This window comes from Doryrhamphus excisus, linkage group LG9 (assembly GCF_037039965.1).
Source record: "Doryrhamphus excisus strain RoL-2023G ecotype Guam linkage group LG9, RoL_Dexc_Guam_v1.1, whole genome shotgun sequence".
Taxonomy (NCBI): domain Eukaryota; kingdom Metazoa; phylum Chordata; class Actinopteri; order Syngnathiformes; family Syngnathidae; genus Doryrhamphus; species Doryrhamphus excisus.
This window is the reverse complement of record NC_136365.1, coordinates 458138-470000: the sequence shown is the minus strand read 5'-3', so window position 1 is coordinate 470000 and position 11863 is coordinate 458138. Positions and strand designations below refer to the sequence as shown.

Here is an 11863-nt window from a genome sequence, read left to right as displayed (position 1 = left end):
AACGGTAATACACTCAGTAACTATTCCAAATGTGCCTTAGCCATTATTTCATTCCTCAGTAACTACTCTAAATGTAAGTGCCTTAGTCATTAGTTCATTAATTCACCAGTAACTACTCTAAATGTATGTGCCCCAGTGGTTTATTCCTCAGTAACTACTCTAAATGTATGTGCCCAAGCCATTATTTCATTAATCAGTAACTACTCTAAATGTATGTGCCCCAGTGGTTAATTCCTCAGTAACTACTCTAAATGTATGTGCCCCAGTGGTTAATTCCTCAGTAACTACTCTAAATGTATGTGCCCCAGTGGTTAATTCCTCAGTAACTACTCTAAATGTATGTGCCCCAGTGGTTAATTCCTCAGTAACTAAAGTTTTCAGAAAAGGAGAAGAAGAAGGAACTCACGGGAAATCTGCCACGCGAAGGAAGAGAAGAGGAGAGGAGAGAAGAGGAGAGGAGCGGCCATCAGTGTGAGGAGGATTAGAGTGGTGACGTGATGTAAAACTTGTACTCACTTGGCTGCTGCCGTTCCTCCACTTCCCGCTTCCGTTCCGGCTGCCGAGGAAGCCTTCCGGATGAGCCGATACTGCATCTCGGCGGCGGCGGCGCTGGAGTAAGACAGGGATTTCCCGAGGGGCGGGGGGTGCGGGGAGTGGCAGGGGTAGTTTGTGGAAGATGAGGAGGGGGTGTCCGTGGAGCGGGTGCGGTGGGGGTAGGCGTGGTGGGGCAGGTGCGGGGCGATGAAACGAGGGTGGGCGGTCGATGAGGAGTGGTGGTGATGATGGTGGTGATGATGATGATGATGGGAATGGTGATGGTGGGGTGGATGCGGGGCAGAAGGAGGCGGGGGTGCAGACGCTTGACAGACAGGCAGGGGGTGGCCCCCCCGGTGAGGTTCCACGGGTTGGCGTTCCCGCTCAGGAGGGGGGGAGTAGCAGGTGGAGGAGGTTGAGCGGTGGAGGAGTGGGTGATGGCGCTGGGGAGACTGGGAGTCAACATCTCTGTGTTGGGAAGTCAGGAAGGATGAGATGTAGCCGCCCCCGCCCCCGCCCCCGCCCGCCGCTGACGGAACCTCCCCTCCAGCCATCAAGCTGTCACATGACAGGCTTCCATTGGGTGCTGGCTGATGGGGCGGAGGCGTGTGATTGGCTACGCTCTTGAAGCTGCTGGAAACCGTGGTGGATTCGGAGATGTGGGCGCCCCCTGCTGGGGTGTGCATGGAGCAGGAGGATTGGGAGGCCACCCCTGACAGGACAGCGGGGTCGGGAAACGACGGGTAGGAACGGCCAGCGAGAGAGTAGCCTGGGATGCCGCCCTCGCCGCCATCTTGTCTCTCCCCGTCCGCTCCCCCTCTGACAGATGAACTGTCCCGGTCCAGACTGGGCTGGGAGCGGAACCCGGGCTGCTGGCTGACCTGGACCAGCGAGGAGGTTGAGGAGGAAGAATCCCTGCTACTGCTAGCTCGCTCCCTTTGACTTAGCTGCAGGATACAGGAAGCAAACACAGAAAAACGTTTGGGTTGTCCATTTAGACGTCATTATAGTGTAAAGGTAACTATAGGGGTGCTATATCACACCTAGAGGGCTCTAATATTAAATTAAATTAATATTCTTCCTACTGCTTTTGGACATGTGGAACTGGGAACTGATTATGGGATGCATTCAATTGGAATCTGATGCATGTTGAAATGAAATAAAACCATGACCATGACCATGACCATGACCATGACCATGACCATGACCATGAAGTCATGAACAGGTTTTTCCAAACCTACATGGCCCTGCCTCCTAAACCTAAGAAGCGATTGAGCCGCCCTTAGAAGCTACGACTGCTTCAATAACTGGAAGTCCTCAGGAGTGTGACCAATTGACTACTACTGGGTAGTCTACGGGGTTACTTTAAGAAAAAAGATGTAAATAATTGAAATAAACTCAAATGTATGAACGTAGCGAACGTATGAACGTTACCTGGTTTGCATAAGCGTGGGTGAGGGGGGCGTGGTTCTTGCCGGGGCTGTAGGTAGGTCTGTACTTGTACATGGTGGGGGTGGGAGGTACTTTGTTTACTAGATTGTAATCTGCAGAGAAACGGGACCAAGAGCTTTGATGACTACAACAGAAGAACGAAACATGTAGACTGGAATATTATTTCATATCACAAGCTGGTAATATTATTATTGACAGCAATACTGGTCCTAACCATGTCGGTTAAACCCCCACTCATGTGTTTCTATAACAATATGATTACCGTGTGTGTTCCGCCTGGTGACCCCAAGGTAGTGAAGCTCTGGTTTTGGAGGAGGGGGGTCAGCGTCACATGACTGGCTTTCTTGCATATCCAGACTTGACTGTGACTGGAACATTGACACACATAATTACAACATGCTAACGACCACACTGGCACACAATGGGTGGAAATACGCCATTTTCCTTCTGCTGACCCACCCGGGGGGGGAGGGGGGGGGGCAAACACAAGGGTGAAGCATGGGCGGCCATACTGTATAATTGATGGCTCCAGTTATTAATAATAATGATACAAATATAGTTCATCCACTGCTAGTATTAGACAACGATGTACAACAACAACCCACGGCGGTTTAACTTCCATCATCTCACCCGATGAAGATTCCCTCGAAGGCCATTGTCCAGGATCTTCGCCGTGAGCTGGTCGTCGGTAAGCTGCGGGCGTAGAAATGGAGGCTGGACACACACACTCTGCACACACTTCTTCCTGGTCAAATATCTGAAGGACACAAAAGGCAGTTGTTCTTTGACTGGGTTGCTTTTCAAATTCAAAGGAAGCCTGATCTTGGAATGAAACTTTCAATGTTTACCGTGGATGTGAAAAGGTACATATCTGATGCGTGACAAAAAACTAACAGCGTATATAAGCCCCTACTTTTTTCATGTATTTATAATTATAAACAGGAAATTAGGCTAAACACGAATACAGTCATTACGTTACAGGTAATGTCATGTAAGGTGACGTTTAACGTTTAAAATAAATGTGATATAGCGAGGGAGCGATAATCGAACCTCGATACTGCGAGGGACAACCATATAATCTTCATGATGTTTACAGGTACCATCTTTTTACTAGGAGATTGATGGACAACTTGCTTTGAAATGACAAAGTCAGAATTTCAAGGTGGTTCAAAGGTCAAAGTGTACCTGGGCGCCTGTGAACTGCAGAGGACATGAGTGACGTTCCTCCAACAGCCATCCGTAAAAGGATTAACTCCTCCTCTGAACTTGCCTGTTACCTGAAGAAAACAAAAGAGAGCAGAGATCAACACTCAAGCTCAATTCCACAACTTGTTTTCTGCCATAAGAGCTCATTTTGCAGCCATGAACAATGGTTGTTAATAACATTAATAACAGCATATAATAATGCAATTTAACTCTTCTTTCTGGATTTCTTCCACTGGTTGATATTAAACATGGTAGGGAAATAAAAAACATGCCAAATGCCATCTGTGCTGCATCCACCATCGCCTTTATACATCCACCTTTATACGGCTCTGGCCTTTCGTGGGTTAAGGCTTTCCTACCTGCTCGTTAGTAGTTCTGCCCCTCGCCACCAGCACAATGTGGAAACCAGTGAGACCAGCAACTGGAATGAAGAACAGGCCTGCAACACACATTACCGCCAGCCTGGAAATAGTAGCTTTAAGGACTACGTTTTGACATCCGTTGGGAAAAAGTGGAAGGTAATTCAAAGAACTGCACAATTGTTTAATAAAAAGGTGTTCAAGATTGTTCATGACAAAATGATTTTGTTTCCAGCCCAAAGTAAGTCCAACTCCAATGGAAGGCCGTCCAGTCAAGGATACGTGACGATGGCATGCAGGCGGCTGATGTACTGGTGATGGTAGAAGAGGAAGAGCAACCCAAAGCCAAACACGGCCATGATGTGGGCCGTCAGTGAAAGGAGGAAGAGGAAGAAGTATCTGTAGTTCCTCCTGCCGATGCAGTTGTTGACCCAGGGACAGTGGTGGTCGAAGTCCTGTCCAAGCCAAGCAAAGAGATCAAGCTTTAGAAACCACGGAGGGTTGACGTTCCTGTGATGAAACTACGGTATGATTTCCATGAACCGGTTTAGCTTTGGTGGTGGTGGTGGTGGTCTCGCCTTGAAACCATAGTTTTGTTCTAGAACAAAAGTCCATGCCCGCTGAACCAGAGCGTCACTTCTCTACGCCTTTGAGTCAGAGAAAGAGTCCCGACAGTCTTTGTGTGTACACCACAAATGGCAACGCAGAGTACTCTGCCGTCTTGGAGTCCATCAGAGTGCTGGTGCCAAATACCAGACCTTGGTTCTCAGACAGGACAGGTTGGATTGCACCCTCCGTGTTGGGCGTGAGGTCAAGTGATGTCATTTTGTGTAGACCTTTATGTTGGCTACATGATCTAAAAATGTGTGGGTTAGACATGGAGGTGATATGAAGCATTGTGTGCTTGAACATGAACGACGAACACGAACGCACCTCCACACAGTTGTCACAGACGGAGCAGTGGGAGCAACGTGGGGGCCGGTAGAAGCGACAAGTTGAACACCATTTCATCCTGACCTGGATCCCTCTGATCTGCACCGTTTTGTAAAGAGGAGCGCGGAAGTCGTCCTCCTTGTCCTCATCCTCCTCCGCTGCAGACACACAAAGACGCCAGCTCAAAAACCTAACTAGCAAAACCAAACCTTGCGGTCCCCCCCCCTTACTCTCTGGTCAAGAGATGATGTTCTAGCGCATATTCTGTCACCATCAAGTTGGTGGGACATTTTTTTCTGTCATTCAAGACTGACTTGAATGATGACATCTTGCGTTAAAAATTGAACAATAACCTGGTGAATGCCGAAAAGACAATAGGTGTGGGGAATTCTAGTGCCTGAACTTCAGACCCTTGCAATTACTATGTTTTTGTATCCCTGCACACCGTTGCTTGGCCATTCTTGTGTATGTGAGGAATAGACTGGCATCTTCTTCTTCTACATGTGTGTTCCACAGGAGAATAACATGCAAGCGTCTTCATCAAATACACAAGAATTGTCAGGCAGTGTGCACGAGACAAATATAACGTAAACGATTTGTGAGGTCTGATTGTTTTCGAGTAGATATTTTTATGATACAAATGTATTACTCTTTTGAACGCATATTGTTTTGAGAAACCAAACATGTCCCAGTTGATGTACTACACTCATGATGGGGACAATTTAATGTCAAAAAATGTATCCCCTTAACACAGTGCAATTATTTTCTGTAAACCCCCCCATTTGAAATACTAGCGAAACCTGATAATACAGACTGAACTTGAAAATGAAAGCAGGAAAATGTAGCAGAAAGGAGAGCATACAGGCGTATTCAAGTACTAGAAATTGGCACGTTTTGGTCTGTATTAAAATGAAAGCCTCTCGCGCCCCCAACCCACAGTTACCATATAATATTGGAGATCCACCTACCTCTTGGAAAGATGCCTGGGTCCATGAATGTGGCCATACAGAAGTTCGCCAAGACAAACAGGAAGATGACGCCATTGTAAATGGGTACGGCTGCAGAGAAACGCTCCGAGAGCCACGGACAACTGCACAACACGGACAAAAAGGACACCACCGGGAAGAAAATGAATGGACGCACATAAACATGACAATATTTCAATATTGCTTGGATACACGTCATCATGTCCTGGTCGAGGGCCAGTATACAGTATACAGTGTACAGTGTACAGTATACAGTGTACATGCATGTACAGTGTACAGCACTTACGTGAAGCAGAAAAAGAGCGTAGTTGAGCCAACCAGGAAGAAAGTGGCTGCCGACACGGGGATGTAGCGCGAGGGTCGCAAGGGTCTGGAGGACAGGACCACAGCATGGGGCAGGGGAGAGGAGGATGGACCCCGCCCTTCATTCTTAATACTACCACCTGGCATCACTTCCTGTGTGCGCGCCGTTTCACTCGGGCCTCAGCTTTGCTGCGATGCCGAGGGAGTCGTCATTCTGAGTTCAATGTCCCTACTGGTGTTCTAGGTGGGATTCTGATATCGGGACTAAAATGATGGATCGGTTGCGCTTTTGTCCTTTGCAAAAATCCTCACGGAGATCCTGAGCCATTGTAAAAAAAGTTTTTCCAAGTTTAAAATATTTGTTTCTGTCAAAAAGCAGATGGACTTAACACAGGACATTACAGACGATATTCAAAGAGGGCTGTAAACTTCTGAAAATTAAGTTCTTCCCCCAAAAAAGCAAACAGACCAAACTGGAATTTTCTGCAAATACAGTGAAAAAGCTTGACTTTCAAGATCAAATGATATAAAAAGCAGTTTAGTCTGTTATGTAAACCATACATAATATCGCCTCCCCTTTGAATTAAAAAAGGGAGTCAGGATAAAAGCACAAGAGTAGAAAACCGCTTTTAATAAGAACAAAGTGAATTGTCCTGGATCAACACTTTTTCCTTCCCTTGTGAATTGCTCTTGCTTAGAAGTCAAACCTTAAATTAAAAAAATGTGCTTTTTCCATATTTACCAGAGAGTACGGAGGTGTACACAACTATGGTTGCTGCACGACAACATAATGAGCTGCAATTAAAAAAGGAACTTGCTTTTCATCCAACATTCATATTAGCCACAGCAGTCTGTAAATGTGCCACTGGGGGAACTTGGCTTTCCTGCGTGTGGGCATCGCTAACATCTACCAAGCTGCTTCGAGTGTGTGAGGGACAAAACCCAACTGCTGGTGTTGGACTTGAAAAAACCACGGGGGTAAAATCCAGAATAAAATCCACTGGTATCCATGTCAGTTACATTTTCAAAAGCAACAACTTTGAATCCGAGGCGGAATGAAGGGAGAACACTCAACAGCAAAAATATGCCATCTTCAACGAAGACTGATCACAGTTTCTCCATTGATGAAATTCTTCGGCTGTTAGTGACTAGCCAAGCATGGACCCTCCAAGAGCTACCATTGGGCTGGAGAAAAATACAGCAACAATTTTAGGTTTGCATCATAGGAATCTTGAAGGCTGAGCTTATATTGGATATTCTTTCCCCAACAACATGATCAGATGTATTGGAATCTGTCGTGTATCCAGTTGAAACGTGAGGTTGAAAGTCTACAGATCAAATTCATTCGTTGAATCGTGCATCAACAACAACAACAACAAGATTCTAGCCTGAGGGGTGGTCAGGATTACTGCACCTAAAAGTAAGACAAATGCCAGAGTTAGAAACAGTGAGTGAACAATTCAAGGCAATACACCTGTACTGGAATATATCATGGGTGTCCACAGTGCGGCCCAGGGACCATTTTTGTATGGCAACTCGTGTCTTAATGACCCTAAGCATACATAAAGTAAATTATACCGAAATTCACACCTAAGTCACTCAAACTGGACAAAGAACACATGAAGGACATGTAAAACAGTAATAAATACAAAATGAAACAATAATCAAGATGCAAGTTATTACAATTTTCATATGAGCAGACCCTTTAACGTGTTCAAGGATATCTTTATCCTTGATGATTGAGATAATGTCGCACATTTCTTATAACACAAACACGCCAACACTGATTTGAGTCATAGCCAATTGGAAAAATTATACAGTGACAACATTTGCAGTATTTCTGTCATGCATGTGTTGTGGGGGGGGTTGTGTGCATTTCTTGCATTTGCAGAATTGTTTGTTTGTTTTGAAACATGTGTTCTGTCAAATTTTGTGTTCTGGGATCTTAAAAAAGCCAACCATTTGGTGCAATATATACAACCAGACATTGAATATGTATTAACTGCATCCAGTTAATGAAGCGGTGTGCGGATGTGGCATGCACAATATAAACGCATGTTAAAATGTCAGATGTACGAATTAAGATGTGTGCATTAATATGAAATAATATATATAATAAATGTCAAAGCACATTTGAATGGGGCTACGGCTACGGGTATGTTATGTTCCACAATCGCGAGAATAAAAAGCAAACCAAAGAGTGGATGACATATATAGATGTGACTATAAGATATTTCATGCAATAAGATCATGGTAATAATAATAATAATAATGAGTCCTGTAGTGTGCGAACAATGGCTGCTCCTTCCTATTTAGCAGATTAGCTTTAGCAGTCGGCTCAGATTAACCTCACCTGTTTTCACAATGGCTGGATGGTGCGTTTAATCCCACTTGTGGCAGTCTTCCAAAGTATCCATTTACATCATTAACTCCTTCTGCTTGAGGGCGTGAGCAGCAGGCGGCTAACCTTTCCGTTGTTCAACTGGAGACATGGATGCTGCTAGTCACCTGTCACCGTAGCCTTGGTGCTTGCTAGCTTTTTATCTTTGATGACGAGATGGACACTGTGAGGATTCACAAGTCACATGTCTCTCCTTTATCGTTCAAATTAGACGAGCGTCAACCGCCGTGCTGGTATGTTTGTTCCTCATTTCAACACATTATATGCGGCGGACAGCTTCAGAAGAGGAAGACATCTTTGTCAGTCGCCCAGAAATTTGACGTCAGCGAACACGTGCCGTAATATAGAAGCTCTGATTGGACAGCTGCTTCTTTGTTTCACAGAACATATGCTACCCCTCCCAAATTACATGACATTATATACAGTACTGCATATACATACACACATACATACATCCTCTCGTTTTCACCAGTAAATTACTACATTCCCCCTTCTTTCCAGGCACCTTCTCGTTTAAATAGTTTCCCATATTTTCACTTTTATGATCTCTGGTTCACTCAGGTTCTGCCTTCCGGTCCGCTCGGGCAACGTCCTGTAGCTAGTAAAGCAAGCCTTCAAAATAAAAGTAGCAAAGAAGCATGTCAGTAAAATTACGTGTGACAACACGTTTGCTCTAGAGTCCCCCCCCCCCCCCCCCCTCACATGAATGACTGAAAAAATACATGTGAATGGATTTAGCCATTATGAAATCAGTTTAATGTGTTACATTAACATTTTCAACTTGAATCACTTTAAGATCAGAATCAGAAAATACAACAATAAAAGTTATACACCACAGGAAACTACAACTACATTATACAGTTGCTGTATATTAACATTTAACCAAAAATAATGTCATTCTACACCATTGCAAAGTACAAATGCAATAATAATTTTGTTGCTGAAATAAGACCTATGTTAGACCAACAAACTATGTTAGATCATTAGATTGTGCATGTGTACCTAATGTTGTGGCCAGTAGTGTATGTAACCACTGGGTGTCCCTAAAGTCTACGCACATGGGCATAAATGCACATATTATGCAGTTACACACACAAATATAGTTTTTTTGTTACTATATGTGTTTTTAATTTTAGTTATTTTTAAATAATGTATAAATTGAGTGCATTATTTATTTGTTATTATTAGTTAATTAATTTATTTATTTATTGATATTTTTTGGCACAAGATCTGTAGATGATTTGCCCAGTCTTTAGGGACACCCAGTGTTATTGGTAAAAAAAAGTATGTATAATCCTTGATGCTGGAGTTTTCTTCTTCATTCATCATCACAAAGGGTATTGACTCCATAAGCTGAAAAACAAACACAATAGTGCAATCAGGAGCTGTGAGAAGAGAGGTCTAACTCATTAACACAGATGAAAATGCTGATGAAAACAAATCATCATCATGCTCCTCTGCAAATGTGTTTGTTCCAGTCAGAAGTGTTGCAGTAGCAGCAAAAAGGACGTAAACCAGATGGACAAACTGATCCGGAAAGCCCAACAAGCCATCAGTTGGAGGTGTAACAGTAACCGTGAGAGACAGGAAGACACTGGACAAACTGCTGTCCATCAAGAACAACCCCATCCACCCACTCCATCAGACAATATAAGGGCAGCGGAGTAAACGCTACAGGACTTCATTCATTCCACACGCCAACCAGTTTTAGAGGAGCTCATCTGTCTGTAGAAGATAATCCACCACATTAGTACGCTGTACTGTCTGCCCTCCCTTGTATAAAGTGTCTTTTTCTTCTGTAATTGAGCTACTGTAACCAAGCAATTTCCCTCGTCTGTCCAAGTATTGGGAGGTGTCTGACATCGTGTTTATAAAGTCTCTGATCAGACAGATGAATGTGATGAATTGCATGCTGTATGTATGTGTATGTATGTGTTCAGTGCATGTCACCTCAGGCTGTACTCCTGATCAGTTTGTTTTCGCAGCAACAAGTCCCGGATCTCCTCAGGGGGATCCAAACCATGAAGCTTTGCCCTCTCCCATCTCTGAAGCCTGCTGATCCCTGCAGCAGGACAAATGCCAGATCATGACCAAATCATCCATTCAGTGAAGGTATTCCAGTTCTGTATTTTGCTGATGTGATCATTCCCTCTTTTTTTTCATAGGTCATGTAGAAAAATAGCTGGAGTCCTGGAGAGACCAACCTACATTGGGGCATCTCTGTTCTCCCTGTGCAAGCGTGGCTTTTCTCTGGGTACTCTGGCTTTCTCCCACACCCAAAAACATGCATGTTAGGTTAATTGGAGACTCTAAATTGGGAATAGTTGTTTGTCTGCATGTCTGATTGGCCGTGACCAATTTGGGGTGTGCCTGATTGGCCGGTGACCAATTGGGGGCGTGCTGCGCCTCTCGTCCAAAATGAATGTCACGGTGTCAGCTGTAACACCTTGAGGAGACGGGCATTCCACAGTAAGAATGTGTACTGTTACCTGTACAGGGGCCCCATCTCCACCCCAGGTCAAACTGTCTCAGTTTCTCTTCATCGTCATGATGACACGTTGCGGTTTCAGCATCTGGTCGAGAAAATCATTCAGAGAAAATTCCATCACAACAAGATCAGGATGGCTATATGACATACTACCTGATCATAACTGTAAGTAGCATCTCTACCTGTAACATCTAATAACATAGAATATGTGCACAAATAAACAAAACTAATCATTTTAAAGCGTGAGGTCATTCATTCATTCATTTTCATTTTCCATGTTTATGGAATGTGGGAGGAAACCGGAGTACCCGGAGAAAACCCACGCATGCACGGGGAGAACATGCAAACTCTACACAGAGATGGCCGAGGGTGGAATTGAACCCTGGTCTCCTAGCTGTGAGGTCTGTGCGCTAACCACTTGACCGTCGTGCGTGAAGTAACTGGTCAGATTAAAGTTGATGGCCCTCGGATAAGCCGACTCATATCAACATAAATAGCAAATACATAACAAAAAAAATAAAAAATAACAAAAATAGCTGCATCCAATCATCCAAGCCACCAAATAACACATCCATTTTGACATTGATCCCAACAAAGTCAACTTCTACAGGAAAATGATACCAACTCTGCACCGAAGGAGCAATTGGATGCTCATCCTTTTTTGTCCCTTGTCTTGCTTTCTTCACGACCTTAAATGAGTCTGTTATAAGTCCATTCTTGGTAGTCATGACGACAGATGACCTGAAAGAAACATTTGAATATCAGCCAAACTGCTTCTTCCCAAACATGTTCAGTCATGCCAATGTTATGGCTGCTGGTAGCCCCGCCCCTTCGACGTCAACTATTTTCTTACTTTTTGTCCAATAATGGATGTCTTATTCAGGCAAAGGGAGCATCAACAAGCTGCATGCTCGATTGTCCGAGTCCTGATACATTTACAATAGTAATACTACATTTGTATGACGGCCGAATAAAACTGTCTTTGTTGTCAAAAATCCTACCTGATACGACAACGTCTTCTTCTTCGCTTCTAAATTGGCAGCATCAAACTTCAATAGTAGTCCGTGGTCTGATATTAAAGTCGCATTAGTTTAAAAACACTAATCCACGTTTAATGTAGTAAAATACGTCTTCGTTCGAGAAGAAGCCGTGGTTGTGACGTCAACGTCCTGCTTCTTCTTCGGTGGTAGCGATTTTCAAT

General features: G+C 44.1%; 2 protein-coding genes across 3 annotated transcripts in view; both read right to left on the bottom strand.

Moving 5' to 3' along the window:
* zdhhc5a (zDHHC palmitoyltransferase 5a) overlaps positions 1 to 8608 on the bottom strand; it is a 9521-nt gene extending 913 nt beyond the window's left edge. The window contains exons 1-12 of one of the 2 annotated variants that reach the window (XM_078793129.1): positions 8127 to 8608; positions 5757 to 7187; positions 5453 to 5574; positions 4485 to 4642; positions 3834 to 4006; positions 3552 to 3654; positions 3172 to 3263; positions 2617 to 2743; positions 2249 to 2354; positions 1969 to 2078; positions 517 to 1481; positions 1 to 413 (exon numbers count right to left, since the gene is read on the bottom strand). The exon at positions 1 to 413 is cut by the window's left edge and continues 913 nt beyond it. In XM_078793129.1, coding sequence (XP_078649255.1) covers positions 362 to 413; positions 517 to 1481; positions 1969 to 2078; positions 2249 to 2354; positions 2617 to 2743; positions 3172 to 3263; positions 3552 to 3654; positions 3834 to 4006; positions 4485 to 4642; positions 5453 to 5574; positions 5757 to 5920 — 2172 coding nt within the window. In that variant the 5' untranslated portion in view covers positions 5921 to 7187; positions 8127 to 8608 and the 3' untranslated portion in view covers positions 1 to 361. The remainder of the gene's footprint in view (positions 414 to 516; positions 1482 to 1968; positions 2079 to 2248; positions 2355 to 2616; positions 2744 to 3171; positions 3264 to 3551; positions 3655 to 3833; positions 4007 to 4484; positions 4643 to 5452; positions 5575 to 5756; positions 7188 to 8126) is intronic. The other variant, XM_078793130.1, reaches the window with a different exon arrangement.
* A 291-nt stretch (positions 8609 to 8899) lies between these two features.
* Positions 8900 to 11840, bottom strand: pold4 (DNA polymerase delta 4, accessory subunit). The gene is made up of 5 exons (XM_078793758.1): positions 11664 to 11840; positions 11288 to 11403; positions 10664 to 10747; positions 10125 to 10236; positions 8900 to 9527 (listed from the first exon to the last, which is right to left on the bottom strand). Exons 2-5 carry the CDS (start codon positions 11388 to 11390, stop codon positions 9503 to 9505), a joined length of 324 nt encoding a protein of 107 aa, XP_078649884.1. The 5' UTR covers positions 11391 to 11403; positions 11664 to 11840; the 3' UTR covers positions 8900 to 9502.
* Positions 11841 to 11863: the final 23 nt, after the last annotated feature.